This window comes from Oryzias melastigma, linkage group LG10 (assembly GCF_002922805.2).
Source record: "Oryzias melastigma strain HK-1 linkage group LG10, ASM292280v2, whole genome shotgun sequence".
Classification (NCBI taxonomy): Eukaryota; Metazoa; Chordata; class Actinopteri; order Beloniformes; family Adrianichthyidae; genus Oryzias; species Oryzias melastigma.
The window spans coordinates 12,049,151-12,065,577 of NC_050521.1; the positions used below are offsets into that span (position 1 = coordinate 12,049,151).

A 16,427-nucleotide genomic window follows, 5' to 3' on the forward strand; every position below is an offset into this window, starting at 1 on the left:
TCCCCAAGAGGGACTCCACAAAAATATGACAGTGCACTTTATAATCCAGAATGCCTTACAAGTGTATATGGAATAATTCTGCTTGTGTTTAGTGATGTCGAAGTGATCGTGAAAGCTACACTGTTTGTTTTTTTTAAGAGTTGTCATTCTAAAACTACATTTTTAAAACAGTAACTTTTTAACATATTTATGGATGTATATAGTTATATATTAACTAGATATATAGCCTTACCTGCTATAATCCCAGTGTGAATTCTGTAAACTGATTTTGGCCACTGAAGATGCTAGTGCTGATAGCTAAAGATGCTAAAATTGATTGCTGAAAATGCTGAAGCTGAAAATGAAATAACTAAAGTTGATAGCTGAAATTACTGAAACTAATAGCTAAAAAAGGCTGAAGCTGATAGCCTGCTAAAATATTAGCTAAATGCTAAATTTGTCTAAAAAACAAAAACAAAACAAAAAAAACTTAGGTTAGCGAAACAGCTAGCATGTAGCTAAAACATTGGCTAAACTCAAAAATGGCCTAAAAAATCTTAGTAAGATCTGAAATAGTCATAAAAGCTACCAGGATGCCAATTTTTAAAACCTTAAAACCGCAACTTTTAAACATAAATATGAATAATAAAAATGTAGGAATATTATTTCAGAATAAATCAACTTAAACCTTAAATAACTTTCAATGTTTTACTCTCCATAAAAATCCGATCCCGGGCCTTGACTTTGATACGTGCTCTGGAGTCTGACGTTTCAGAACAAATTTGCCAAGCCAAGCGTAGCTAAAATAAAACAGAAAATAAAATAATATAAATACAAGAATACTAATCTTTTGATGTGTATGAGAAAAGTATCAAAGTTTAAGAGGAAAACAATCAGATTCTCTTCCATATTTGTTTTGGACAACACTTGTTCTGCCACTGTCAGTAGCAAATACTCAAATGCAGCGCCGTCTAGAGGTTGTTAGGGGAAACAACCGCTAAAAAACAAAAGGTGTTTACTGGGAAAATAACAAGTATATATATATATATATATATATATATATATATATATATATATATATATATATATATATATATATTTATGTCTAAAAAGAAAAGAAAAACACAAATAAGTCACTCCTGAGTATAAGTCGCATCCCTGGCTAAACTATGAAAAAAACTGCGACTTATACTCCGGAAAATAGGTACATATTTAGCGAAATTTCTACAAGTCTTTTGGCGTTTTGAAAAACAGCTCATTCAAATACACCAAACTCACAGCGGTTTGTACTTGTACAAATTTGTTCGAAACTCTACAGAAAATTCACTTTATTGAGGTTTCTCACCATATTAAAACAATGCTTCATTACTATTGGTGCCTCGACGCAGGTACTAACTAGGCTGCAATAACATCTACACATTCTGTTTACGTCAAGTCCAACAGCAGTGGATCAGATTAACCTTTTTGTCCTTAGGTTTTTCTGTTTTTGAGGCACAATCCCAACGACCTCCTCCCCTATGTTTTTTATAATAACTAATAGACTGACTCCAATAGCTCACTGTATTTTCATCAGTAAAGGGAGCACCAGGTTCTTAGTCAATAAAGGGTCAAATTGCGAGCGTGCCCTTTATAGGGTTCACCCAGCTGTAAGGCACATTAAGGGAGACAAAATAGTCAGAGACAAGTCCATCAGTCAGTCGAACTGCGTTCACAGTAGTTCAAGAACTTATTGATAACATGCTAAATGTTAGCCACGTTAGCATATTCACCACACTTTCCTGGCGTTTTGGAGGATGGAAAACTCAATTTTTGCTGGCTGAGTCATGGTTAAACATGCATGTGCAGTGATGTTTGTATCAGAGGATCTCTGATTGGAAGTTCTGCATGTCAATCGAGTGGCGTACTTCACGCCGATGATTGGTAATCTTTATTTTTTGATGATTTATTTTTTATAGCCCACAATCTACCCCCACATTTGACATATTAGGCATACTAGCTCTAGATAAATATGTTTTTTAAACTCAAAATCTTTCCGCACAAAGTCTGTAAATATACATTTCCAGATCTTTCACATTTGGGATATCAGAGACAGCTTGAATTAGCATCAAGCTTAGACTACTCCAGAGTGTCACCTCTACTTGTTGTCTTCTGTTGGAAGTAATCTCTCGGGGAAAGTTGATTGGATTGATATGGAGCAACAACATTTAATTCCCTGAAGAAACCCAGGCTGACAGTTTTATACAGTAACTGACAACAACGTAAAGTGGTTTTCATCACGGCCCTCCGCTTTGTGAGTCCTCGCCGTCGTGTGATAACATCGCTCAGAGCGAAGTAATGCACCAGACAGACTCCAGTTCTGACACACGGACCGGAGCACATTTGTAGGAAGCACATGGACGACACCAAACTGCTCCTTCTCTGAGGAGAACCTGACAAGAAATGTCAGCAGAGCCAAGCTTAAGGTGGAATGATTTTTTAATGATGGTTCCACTGCTCTCTGACTCGTCCTATTTTAAAGCCTCACCATTCCAAATAACAACACTTGACAAAACTCTGACATCCCTCTTTCTTCCTTTTGTTCTTCAGTTTGAAATCAACTAAAACAAATGCTCTTGAAAGTGGCTTAACTACCCCGACATTTGAGCTTTGCAGTTTGTGTTGTGACAGCTGTGTAAAGACCCGGAACAGATGGGACGCAGTAGCGTCAGTTACAAAGTCCTGCGGTGGCCCCTCGATGTGACACTTTTTCATCTGATGGTTCATTATTAAAGCTCTCCTCTCTCTGGACGTTGCTCGTCAGCTGAGAGACAAATCCATCCGCACGCGTCCTTCACTCGCCGAACAGGAGCAGAAATGTGAGCGGGTGACGCTGCGCGCCTTTATAGCCTTCTATTTGTCACCCTTGGACAGACTAATCTGAGCTCATGGACTACAGACGCTGTTCTGTCAGAGTGTGATATGACAAACTCTGGTTGAGGGGAGGGGTTCGTGTCTAATTTTCTACGCACAAACAAGGTTGGTTCTCTCAAGAGGACAATTTTGCAAACAAGTCAAGTCACTGACATGGTTTCAGAGGATGAAGGTGCACAGGAGGGGGACATTTTTCATTTTTTACTAGAACTAAAAAGCTTTGACAGATTTGAAATCCTGTTTAAAAATAGTTCTAGTTAGTTCTAACAGTGCATAAATCTCTAATCCTACACCACCAGCTACCGACCTCAAGGAATAAATGTTTAAATTCACTTAATGAGCAAGTGGTAAAAAACTGCAGGGGTTTTCTATAAAAGGGCAGATTTATGCTGACTGCTGGTTCAGCCAGATTGAATGTGATGGTAGATAAAGTCAGCCTGAGACCAGTGCAGAGCACGCTGGGAGATTCGCACCTCCACTGTTTTTATCTCTGCCTCAGTTGTGGAATTTCTTTTTTTTTTTCCAGACCCTTCAGGAATATAGAATGACAAAGAAGAGAAACAACAAATCTACGAGTGTCAAAATCATTACATCAAGAGTGGACACCTTTTTCCTTATCCCAAAAGTTCTGGATAAAAAAGCATTTTTTGTGTCCTAACTGATGTGCTTATTTTTTTGCTTACCGTATTCCGCATTATCAATTAATATCTCCCAAGCAGGTCAGTAAACCGTGCCGTGTATTTATAGCTGCAGTCATGTGACGGCAGCCTCATAACACTTCTATATGACACAAGTTGAGTTATATAAACGCTGTAAGGAGGGAGAGGAGGATACAAGAATATGAAAACCAAGAGGACGAATGACAGCAGGAGGAAACCTGATCTCCACGAGCCTTTAAAGGCATCAAAAACTGCACACCCATAATCCTTTGTGATGACAGCCTGAAGTGCACACTTCAACTTTACAGCTTGTCATTTACAGAGAGGGAAACCACTCCATTAATCAGAAGTGCACATACATTAAGCTACATTCCCACCTGCATTCAAGCGGCCACTTCCAATGAAAGGTCTATGTAAAAGCATGTGAACGTTTCGCTAAACGATTAGCTTTCCTGGTTTCCTTGTGAGGTAGTTTTTCCACTTGGCATGTCCTCTGCCCAGATATGGATGGTTGTACGTCAAAATCGATGACTAATCCGGGCCTAGGTCATCAGAGCCAGGCTGTTTGGAGCTGGACTCTCGGGCTGGATCACTAGATGTCGCCATTTGTAGGGCTAATCCTGCTGGGGTTTTCACGGTCCTTGAATGCACCACTAGCAATAAAATATCTCCAATCCTAAATAGACACTTTGTTTGTGTATGATGTCCCATGTTTTGGGTCAGTGACCGGGTGAAATTTATAGAAAAATGTCAATTTTCATGACTCAGCTTAGTTTAGCTTAGCTACGCAAGATTTACAATCAATATTGGGCCCCACGTACAAAACTCTTGGCCAATGAACAAACATTGCCAGCTAATTCAAACATCGACCAATCAGGGATTTGGTAGTGAATTGTGGATTTGGTTTATTTTTTGGTGGATTTTGGTGAATCCAGACACTTCAACGAGTCTAACATCTGTGTTAATTTTTTCACATTAAGACAAACCAAGGCTACTCTACAGGCATGGCAGTAATCTATATCCAGCTTTGCAAGGTTGCTAGCAATGGACCACCGTTTTGTACCTCAGTCATGAGATTTGCTCCACTTCAATATTTTTGCACTAAGCGGGCATGCACTAGTAAACAGTAGAAAAAGAAGAAGAAGAAGCCCCTCCCTGCTTGTCCAGTGTGAACACACTTGAATGTATATATATTTAAGTCTCCTGCTTGTGTAAATGAGAGGTGCATATCCGGGATATTTGTGTGGTCAGTTTATTGGGCTGACATTTGAGTCCTACATCTGCTGCTACTAGAGACCTCAAAGTCCCCTACAAAATAAGCTTTTAAGAACAGGTTCTACAGAAATACAAGGTTCTAATTCATGGATAAGTCTAAAGACACTGTTGTCTTACTGGTATACAGCTGTGCAACGTAAACAGTGATCAAATTGGGTTTAAGGTTAAACAAAGACAAAAAAAAAAAATGGAAAGGGCTGAACTAAAATGTCTAAAAAATATATAAATAAATAAATCACTGCTAAATTTCCTACTTATGATTAGTCCCTGAATGCAACACATGAGTAGCTATGAGTAGAAGAAAAAAAACAACATCAAAATAGGCTTATATTACTGACATGGGTCGTTTGAGCATTTATCCATTCATTGACACAGAATAGAGGAATCACTTCACGTTTTAATTCTTCAAAATAAAAGCATACCTGTCAAATTTAAAGCACATCATTTTCTAAAAAAAAAAAAAAAAAAAAGCTTTTTAAAAAAATCATCTTTGTAGACCAACACCATACTACTTTGAATATAACCAAAGAATTACATAGAATATTGTTATGTAAATGCAGCTAATCTTGCTTAATAAACAAACATTGATGTTAGTCAAAATGCCAACATGTGTGAGGACTCAGGAGTCACTGCATGCATAAGGGCTCTCTCTGCATATGATCTTATTACTGCATGCAAATCAGCCTCTGGTGATCAGAGACAAGATGTCATTCCCGGACAGTCTGCACACAGTGATGGGGCTGAATTTGCTTCAAGAAACAGCTGCATTGTAAGTAACTGTCAAGTAGGAAATTACTATGCAAATGGGTTCAGTTCAGTGTTCTCTCTGACTGTGATAACATGTTTAATTATTTGACATGGTGACAACTTCATTATTAAATGTTAAATGTCCATCGAGAGCACCTGTTAGCTTAGCTCTAATGCATCATTAAAGAGGTTTAACTGCTTTTTGTTTAATTAATAAAAAGTGCTTTTGTAATTCGCCATCAAAATTAAAGATATTTGTTTTTAGTTTTCTGGTTAAGCATGTAATAAAATATGTTAGTCTTCTTCTAGTTTAGGGCAAAAAATACACAAACTCGGAAATGTAACAATAAAACTCCAAATACTCATGTTAAAGTACCAATCTGATTATCTTTTGATCTATTTTTTTAAAGAGTTCTAAGTGCTCTTTTAATTCTGATGATGCCATTTTTAGCCAAAATAAAAGAAATATGTGTTGTTTTCTAGAACATAGTTTCTGCAGAAGTTCATCAGAAATTTGCCTCTGAGTTGTGGGCAGGAATGTTGGTATGGAGTAAGCCCGCCCCCACTCCCCGTTATCCATCAGTTTGAATAAAGAAATACTTAATTTTCTATATTCTTAATTATGTCCCCCATTATTAAAAAAAGTGCAATAAGAACGTCATTTTTAACAGAGTGGGTCTTTAATGTGCATCTATCACAGGGGTCTGCAACCTGCAGCCCCAGAGATACTTGTGGCTCTTTTACTTCTCCACAGTGGCTCTCTGGCCAACGAAAAATAAAATAACCTTATTTTTTTTTCAAGTAAGGGTTACTAAATTAGCATTTATTTAATTTAGATTAATTACCTTAATAAATGTGTGACTGAGGTGCAGCTCAAAGATAAACTATGTAAAGGTTTTTACATCCCTGCTGACTTAAAGAGGTCTTGTTTGCTCCATGCTTCCTCCAGAATACACTGATTTCAAATACTAAGCAAAACTTTAATAAAAAGTCTGATTCTTTATTAGTTTAAAGCACATATTATTTTATGCCATCCAAAGTTACACTGATATCATCCGGTCTGGCACAAGGTGTCTTTTATTTTGAAAGGAAATCAAACGAGCTTCTATAAAACGTAAAAAATAATTTCACATGTTGAGAAAATGCTAGTTTCTTTTTATATTTATGCTTTTATTCATGCTATAAAGGAAGCATAATTCAGATTTGTTATTAAAAAATGCGTTGTAATGAATGCAAAGCAGTATCAAAATAAGACTTAGTGGCTCCTACTACGTTTCCATCAGTAGAAAGAGAGCCCAAATGGCTCTTTTACTGTTAAAGACCTGTGATGCTAGCACATGACTGAAGACATTCAGAAGTAACAAAAAAAACAGACCAACAGCGTCCCTCTAGTCATGTTCTGACTGCTGTTCCTCATTGTGCTGCTAGAGATGAGAGCAGCCGCTACCACTGCTGCGACGCCCATGAAAATTAATTTCAGAGCGCTTTTGAATAAATAACAAGCTTGCATTATTTGATTTTTCTTTTCAGAAATATTTAATACAAGTGTTTCATAACATGCAGCTGCTTGACTGACAAGCACTAATAAAAGAAGGCCTTTTTCATGTTATTATTATTTTTGCACATGCATTTTATTCAAGCAGATTTTTTTATTGAACAATTGTGCTTTTATTGTTACATGTTTTCCCTGTTTTATTGTAGCATTTCAAATGGAACAAAAAGACAGACTTAAAAAAAAAAGTGTTTCAACTGGGCACAAACCAGTGTCCTGTTGGGTCTGTCCCAAGCCTGCTAATGGAGGGTAGAGTCAGGAGGGGATTCAACATCCCCTCGTTATCTTGTATCTTTTGTTGCTCCATCACACAGAAACCACAGAAGAAGAAAGATTGATGCATGTTGGTGGAGAACGCGGTGTGAGTCTGAGCAGCGGACTTGCCACCGCCGTGCAATCTGCTCCAAAGTTCTTATCTCAGTTCACCCAGAGACCGGGATATTGTGGGTCTGGTTTGATAGTTTGGTGATACCAAAGACTAAAAATGGGACCCAGAGCCCCCCTGTTTGGCACTCAGCATCAAAGGCTCAAATGTGGGGGCTAAATCGGCAGACGGACGAGTGCAGCCATGACTGCTCGAGGTCTCTCATAGCCTCAGGGGGTGAGTTATAAGCAGGGAGCAGATTTTGGCCTCTAGGTGTGTGAATTTTTGTCAACTTTAGGAAACTGAAGCTTGAAATCAGTAATCATTTCTTTGTCTCATGAGGTGGATTAGCAAAATGTGTCAGGTATCTGCTCCAGGTCCTTTTGTCAAACTTTAGAACATTTTGTGGCCCACAAACCAAACGTCTGCCCACCCCTGGTCTAAAGGGATTGTTTCGTCAGTCGATAAAATAGGAGAAGAAACAAATAAAATAAAGATGTTTGAGATCATGCAAGTCTGATCGCTAAACCGACAGGCAAGGTTGCTGTCTTCTCTAATCTGATGGCCTTCATCTTGTATTTTTGGGTTTATTTGCTGCTCTGAAGTGTCTGACTCACTTAAGTATTCAGCTCTTTGATCAAAGAAGAATTCAGAGTTTTATATGTAAAGCAGCTGAGGCAGTGAAACTGCTAAAAAAAAAAAAAAGGGGGAGCCTCAGCCTCGCAGCCAAAACTAGGATAAGCTCTGTCTTCTGAAATTGAAAAACATTACATGCAGCACCTGAAGCAACGTTTTATTTATGATTTAAGGAGGCTGTTACAAGAGCAGACAGAATATTCAGCAAAAATAGAGGCTCATTTTTGCATGTTATCAGATGCAGTCTGCATTATTAAGTTATATTAGAATGCATAATATGAAAGGCCTATTTAACTTTTTATTATTATACTTCAGCCAAGTTGTAATTAATCAGCCAGGCTGAATCTGGCAGTCATTTATGCATTTATTTATCTACTAAGTTCCAGCCTTAAAGGAACATGTGATTGTGTCCCACAAACGCTGAAAACGTTGAACTGAAAAATATATACAATATAAACAAGTCCAAGAATAATTGTATAAGTGATGAGAAGGAAATGTTATTGCTTTGATGAGCCACTGAAATGTTAATCACTCAACGTTTTAAAGCATATTTCAAATGTTCAAGTCGTTCTTCTCACAGTTCAGTCATTAGTTCAAACTAACATTCCCATGTTGTTGCCATCTGGCTGCTTCATAACAGCACACAATAGGAAGTCTGTGCACATGGACACACACAAACAAAATAAACAATGACTCAAAAATGCTTTCTGTTTATACATAAAGTGACACAAGAATGATTCGTGTGTGTGCGTGTGTGTGGTGGGGAAATTCCAGGCCCTGACATTCCACATCCAGTTCAAATATCCCTGTCGTGTTGAGCAGTTCTGCCCGTTGAGTCACTGCCACAAAGCAAAGCAGCTGATGAGAGATATATGAGGAGAACAGTCCTATGTGGATAATTAGTATTTGATATTTAAAATAACTCAAGACACAGACAGACATTTTTCTAATCATTTTTCTGTCTGTGCTATTGACTATATATGAGAACTGGACTGAGTGACCGTCCCGGCTTTGTGTTCTCAAATAGGAAGTATCCACTGGTTCAGAGAAGCCAAAATCCACAGACTCCTATTGAGAAATCAACATCTTCATTATACTTGTCAGGATAACCGTTCTTACTCTGTTCTTGATAATCCTAATTTTTGAATTTTGTTTTTTCAATCAGCTGCCTCAATAAAAATATGTGGTGCCTGCTGGCCCGCACCGTGAACATTGAACATTTTTGATTGACAGCTCACTCCTAAAGTGGTTGCTGTAGAAACGATTTGGACCAATCACTGCATCTATATTGAGAAAAATTACTTAATTTTGTTGGAGCTGGAAATTTTTCGGAATATAAGTTGTGTGTTTTTTTTCTTTTGTATAGGTGTGATTTATACTCAGGTACAACTTGTGTGTGATTTGTTAAAAATAAGTAGCAGTAACTGCTAGAGCACATACGTCAAAGTAATTATATCCATCATTTTATTTTATTGTTAATGTTTTAAGTTCATTCACATTAAAAACTATACTGTTTTTTTGCCCATTAATTCCTCTTATGAATTAACGCCTCCTTCAAAATTTTTGCTTGAAGAAGAAAAGTCACAAAAATCCTCACTGCATTTATAAACTGCTTATTAAAAAATCATTTTCCCTGAGTGTCAAAGTGTCAGAGACTCAGCTATAAGCTTTGCTTTGCTGTCAGCTTCCTCCAGCTTTAACCTAAAATACACCGACGCTTTGCACTGTACGGATCAAAGTTTTAAGACTTTTAAGAAATAAAAAAAAGCACTGACATGAGCTACATTTACCTTTTTTAACAATCCAAGCTAAAACTTACTTTCAGTTCAAATTATTATAAAAGAACATCACTCAATATTTTACAGTTTGTGAAAACACTGCAAAAATTGCTATTTGAAGTAAATGTCTTTAAAGTTTTCCATTTGTTTGTTAATCCAAAGAAGACATTTTTTACAGCCAATTCTTAAAAGCTGACACTTTTTTTTTAGTCTCACCAAAATGTCGGCGGTAAGCTTTGATCAAGGTACAATTTCATGACTCCATTTTTTTTTACCATGCCTGTTCATCACCAGCTTTCTTAGGAGGGGAGTGAAACGCTTTTCCAAACCTCATTTTCTATAGAGGCTGATCACCCGGCATCGGCCTGCAAAAGAGTTTGAACTCTGAGGAGCTCTGAATGCAGCGTGATTTTAGAGAAGTCACTGATGCTGAATGTGGGGAGGATGTGTGGCAGCTCCTAGAGGCCCCTTTAACTCATCAATCCCATGAATGAGATCGTTTTTGTGGTTAAAGATTAAATGATCAAGCTCAAAATTTTTAGATGTTCTGTTACACAGAAAAAAACACCAAAAAGGATGAGTGATTAGTGTCTTTGTTTAGAGAAGTACAATCAATGTGAATTAAAAGAACCAGGTCCTGTTACATTTTATTTTGATGCCATGTGATTATACTTGGTCTTAAAAAAATACAAAAATAGTACAAACTACACACACTAAACTAGGTTTACTTTATGTGCTTCGCACCTTGAATTCAAGCAGATTCTTGGACAGTAAGAAACAGTTTTGTTCAGGATCCGTTGTTTTCAATTTAAAGCACAACTACACAAAATCTTTACAGCAATAAAAAAAATAGACTGCATCTACTGCTGCCTAATGGAAGTATTTATTTGGAAGTAAAAATAGAAAACAGTACTGTAAAATGTATACTGTATTCAGCACATCCATCCATCCATCTTCTTGGCCGCTTCTTCCCTTTCGGGGTCGCGGGGGTGCTGGAGCCTATCCCGGCTACTGATGGGCGAAGGCGGGTATTCAGCACATGTTTTTGTATTTATTATTCTATATGAAAGAAAAAAATAATAAAGCAAGAACAAGTTAAAAAAAAGTATCAGAGCAAGAATAGCTATTCTCCCAGCAGGTACTTCCTGTTTGGTATGCAAGGGGGGAGGGATCACCCAAAAACCTGTGACCACCGTTTAGCAGCGCACAGCCGCTACACACCGACAAACTGTAGATCTGTGACTCTCCCTCCTGGTGAGGTTTTGCTGCAGCGTGAGGGAATCAGAGGAGAGTTTAAACTAGACAGACTGGCTGGAAGCCAAATGAGAAGGAAAGAGGACGAGGAGGGCAGACAAAAACAGATTGACAGAGAGCAGGTGGGAATTATGATGTTTGACTGAGAGAAAGTGGGAGGATTTTAGTGGCAGTGATGGATGCAGCAAGAGAGGAAAGTGTTAGGAAATTTGGTGATAAATACAGAGCTGGGGGCGCTTATTTTTAACTTGAGTAGGTCCTTGACATGGCAGCGTTTTCATTTCCTTTAAATATATCTATAAATGATTGATTTACAACCAGATCAGGTGTGACCTACTTTAAAAATGTGTCGACAGAATCGTGTATCGTCAGTCTGTCTGTATGGATGTGATAGAAAGAATCCGAAGAGCGTGTTTCTGCTAATACAAACAACAGGAGCTCACTCCTGCAAAAAGCAAAGCAGATTGGGTTTAAAAACGACGAGAGGGATTGAACATGACATGCCCATTCAACTTGGAAAAGCTGAAGAGTGCCTGAAGGAGCTGAAGAGGATGGAGAGTAAAGATATTCGGGGTGAGAAGGGGTGAAGGAAGACACTGTGTAAACAGAGAAAAAAAGCCAAAAGCTGGAGGAAATGGAGAAAAATGAATTGAAGAAAGGTAAAGCTCAAGGACAGCAAGTTGGTACGAACCGGATCAAAGCGTCCTTCCTGATTTTAATTTGGAAACGTTTTGTATTTTGTTATCCATAATGTAAATTTGCACAACAAACAAATGGAGAAAGTATGGAAAGCCTGGCATGGTATGCCGCATATGCGTAAAGACGGCCGCTGGAGACCAAATAATATTAGGATTATGTGAACGTTAGCTCTGCTTTAGGCCTTTTTCATCAAAGCCAACTCATTAGCACTTTAAGCTAAAGTACACACACCTACAACCCTCAGGGTCCTCCAAGCTGATTTAGGTAACTCGCTTTATAAGTAAGAAAAGAACACAGTCAAAAAAAAGAAAAAGAAAGACAATTTTTTAATTTAATTTTGGATCAACCCTTTAACGCATAAGGCGTCATCAGTGACGCTTCAATACAGCTTCTTTAACTTTTTAGCCGTTGACACGATCAATATCATTCCAGTAGATTCTGAAGGAGAATCTTCTGCTTCAAATGTTCTTTTTTAAATATATTTTTATGCAATATTACATTCTAGCTCCTCAGAATAAACTGTAACATTTCCTTTTACATTTTCCAGTTTTAGTTAGATATGCAAAACCAATTGACTCTCAGCTTGAGTGTGCATCTAAATTCCAAAAGGGAGAGTAAGCCTACCCTTTAGATACGCTTAATTACATTTCAATGAGCTTGTAACTAAAAGTAGCAAAAAAAAAGCAGTGAAAACAATCTTTCCTAACTAAAAGAGAATCCAGATTAAGTGAAAACAACAACAAAAAACTGTTGAATTTATTCAAGCAGACATCATTTTAAAGCAGGTCAAAGCGTAGCACCCTCTCCATGTCTACACCTCTGAGGAAAGTACATCTTTACTTCTGCTTCATCGTGTAAAACAGGAACGGAAATGCTTACAAACGTTAGCTTAAATGAGCGCTATTATTGGTGCATTCTAATATCGTCATCACTTTCTGCCAGTCAACAGGTGGCTAGAGCCCCAATCGCCCCAACCATTCTGTTCTATTTTTCTGTGGACCTACAACAGACGGGGGCCTCCAAGAGGTACACTTCTGTACCGCTTAATGGGTCTATTTCACAATGGAAACGCTCAGAATACTGAACCAGACCGGACCGCAAAGTGGAAACGAGGCTTAAGTGTATGTTAAGACCTGATGCCTGTGAGATAAAAAATGTGCACACCCTAAGTCTTAGCACAGGGGTGTCTAAATCCAGGCCTCAAGGGACGGGTAAGGGTGGTTGTGATTACATCATAAACCGTTTGACTCAGTTGTTAGTAATTTTTACTCCATCAGCCTCCCCAAGGAAAGCCTTCCCCTCGCCACTGACCCACAGCAGAGAGAATAAGGTGATGGGTGATTGAAGAAGAGGTCAAAGGTTAAACCGGTTGACCAGAGGTCAAACATGCCGCTAAATGAAATCCTTTTCACCAATCAATGGTAGCTTGAAAAGCTGACGTCAGAATTGAAAAAGACCAGCCAATAGTGAGATTTGTTACAAACAATTAAAGGGTCAGACTGAATAGTGAAGTAATAGAGCAAACTTAAAAAGAAAAAGCAGAAAAAACACAAATTACCAGGCTAGGAGGCAAGCTATAAATTAGCTTCAACTAGAGCTTGAAATGGGGTTACTCTCAGAGATTTGGGACATGTTCAAAGTCCAGAAAGTTCAAATCCTTTGCTGGGCAGTGCTGAAAAGAACCACAGGCAGCCATGGCCAGTGTGTGTGGGGGTGTGTGTGTGTGTGTGTGTGTGTGTGTGTGGCAGACAGCTTACAGTAAACCCTCCTACAGGCTGGAGGGAACAGGGTCGCTAACACCACTGAAAATAAACCCTCCTCTGATGTGAGTTCACTCAGCGAGAGGTGTTGAGCAGGAAAATTTTCGCTGACGCCGTGCTGCAAACTGCAGGCGACAGCCACAGTTTTCATAACACAAATCATCAATAATACAGAATGTGGGAGTGCATTTACACCGAGATGAAAAGGATTTTCCTGAGCCGCCGAGAACATTACTGCTGTGTTTTACCTCCAAGACCTGATGAGATTGATCCCTTTCTGCTGCACAGGGACCACGAACAATGCAAAAATTGACACGCTGCTAACATATTCTCACACCTACACGCTTGCACTTTATCACTGTAAAAACTTGTCTGTGTTATTAGTGAAACAGGGAGAGAAATAGCATGTCTAAATAGACATCTTTAACTATCAAAATCGTGTTTTTTGTTTTTTTAACATGTTCTTGTGGGCTTTTTTTGATGATTAAGGATTATTTTCTGATTCGTCCACTGTAAGCTAGCAGTAGAGCATGTAAACAGAGAGCTCTCAGCAAGGAGGCGGGGAACAGAGGGGCAGGATTGCAGCACAATAACAGTCCTGCCCACAAATCAAATACTAATTTCTGATGAACTTCTACAAAAACTGTCCTTAAACACATTTTTTTAAGCAAAAAAATGGCATAATCATAAGAAACCACTGGGAATGCTTTCACCAAAGAACAAATGAAGATCATCTTTTTGACTTTGTTTTGGTTCTTTTTGCAGAAGAATGAGTCCAGTTCAGTATAAATCAAAATCAAGTCATCCTGTTTTTTCATCAAGCCTTATCCTCCAGCATACATACTTGGGAATCATTGCATGAGTTCTGATCCTCCAACTGGCAAGTCTCCACACATCTGAACAGCCCTCCAGCCGAGGAAGCACGCACTGCTACTTATTACAGCGTGTTCATATTTCTTATCATTTGAAACCTCAACTCTGCGTTAAATATTTTGCCTTTCCCATCTTTGTTCGTTTCTGTCTCACTTCCTTTAAATAAAACAGGCTGAATAATAATCATGTACATTCAGTGCACAGAGCATGCTCAAAGTTTTAAAACCAGCAACTGCTCTGAGCACTTCTTTTTTTTTTTTTGGTGGAGTTAGCACTGGCGGCGGCCTTCCTCTGTTGTTTTTCACCCTTATTCAGCAGTCCCAGTTTTTGCGCCGAGCTTGTGAAAGCTCAGTGTCCACAGGGAATGCCAGCTCATCGACTATTATAATGACGGCCCTCCCTTTTGGCCTCCATCTCCCTTTGCCCCTTCTTACTGGTAAACCACACTAATTGTCTCTTTTTTCCCCCTGTGTATTTGGGATCAGCCTTTCTGTAGTTCTTGTTTAGTAAAAGAGCTGGTGTGAAAATAGTCTATACAGATAGTAAAATGTATACAAATATGTTATCAAAATAGGGTTTTTAAACTACATCATTATCGTCTTGTTTTTAATCTCAGATTTTATTAACGTAAGACTTTCTGATTATGTGTTGAAAGGTAAGCTAAAGCCAAGCACCAACCTTTAGCTTGTCAAAGCGGTCTGTGAGCGAGGACACCTGGTGCTCCCTGTGGCGCCCCACCAGTTTGCAGAGGGAACATATGAGCTGGTCGTCCACCAAGCAGTACATGTTGACCTTCTCATTCTCGTGCTCCAGGCAGGTCAGGCCGCGGAGGTGGGTGTCCGGCACTGGCTCCACCAGGCGGTGGCTGGTGAAGGGCTTCTTGTTGGGGTGTGTTGCGCGCAGGCAGCGGTCGCAGTACGACACCTCACATGTAACGCACGTCTTCACGGCCTCCCGCGGCGGATCCTGCTCGCAGAACTGGCAGCTGATCCGGGGCTCCATCTTCACAACAATGGCCGGGCTGTGGTTTGCGTTGTTGTGGTTGATGTGGTTGGTGTGGTTGGTGTGCGGGTGCGAGTGGCTGGAGGTGGCCGGGCTGCCGCGGGCACTTCCTCCGCCTGTGCCGCCCCCTCCGCCGATCGTCCCGGCTATTGTACCGCTAATGGTGGCGGTGTAGGGCCGCTGCGGCTGCAGGCGCCGGCTCTCTGTGGGGGAGTTGGGTCCACTAAGGGAGGCCTTTTGGAAGCGGTCAATGATGTTCTGCAGCGTCACATTGCGCTTCAGGCCTTCTAAGCCACGGTGATTCAGCGTGATGACGTAGCGACAGGTGGGGCACTGAAAGGCCGAGATGGATTCCAGGGGTTTGGTGGTGGAGCAGTGAGACACCAGGATGCGGTGAGCACAGTTGAAGCACAGGCTGTGGGCACAAGGCAAGAGCAAAGGATCTTCAAATAACTCCAGGCAGATCGGGCAGGTCAGCTCAGACTCCAGTGTTTCCATCTTCAATGAAACCAATCTAAAGAAGACATCAAATCCCACGGAAGCTGGCCAAGTACCTGAGGAGAAAGAAGAAAACAAAATAAAAGCTTACTCAGACCCCTTCTTCACATACATTTTTTGCCTAATTTTAGGCAAATAAGTTAGTGACCAATAAGAGTTCTTATTGTGAAGAAAACAAAGGAAGATGCCCATGTTGTGATATCCATATAGTAGTATGATTCTTAACTATGCAGCATCACTTATTGAGCCATTATAACCCCTTAGCCCCATTTAACTTCAACCTTCAACATTGGACACAAACAACAATTTCTAGTACACCAACAAGACAACAAGGCTGCAGCTAAAGAGGAACATTGATTTCAGGTCATCCTACTTTACTTTCAAATCTTAGTACTTTGCTGCGAGCACATCAAGCTGTCTTTCCCCTCGAGGTGGCCTGGA

The 16,427-nt window shown here is 39.5% G+C and overlaps 1 protein-coding gene across 3 annotated transcripts in view; it reads right to left on the reverse strand.

Annotated features, from left to right (window-relative positions):
- Window positions 1-16,427, reverse strand: part of mid2 (midline 2) — a 157,026-nt gene that overhangs the window by 60,052 nt on the left and 80,547 nt on the right. For all 3 annotated transcript variants that reach the window (XM_024283792.2, XM_024283793.2, XM_024283791.2), the window contains exon 2: window positions 15,165-16,042. In XM_024283792.2, coding sequence (XP_024139560.1) covers window positions 15,165-15,986 — 822 coding nt within the window. In that variant the 5' untranslated portion in view covers window positions 15,987-16,042. The remainder of the gene's footprint in view (window positions 1-15,164; window positions 16,043-16,427) is intronic.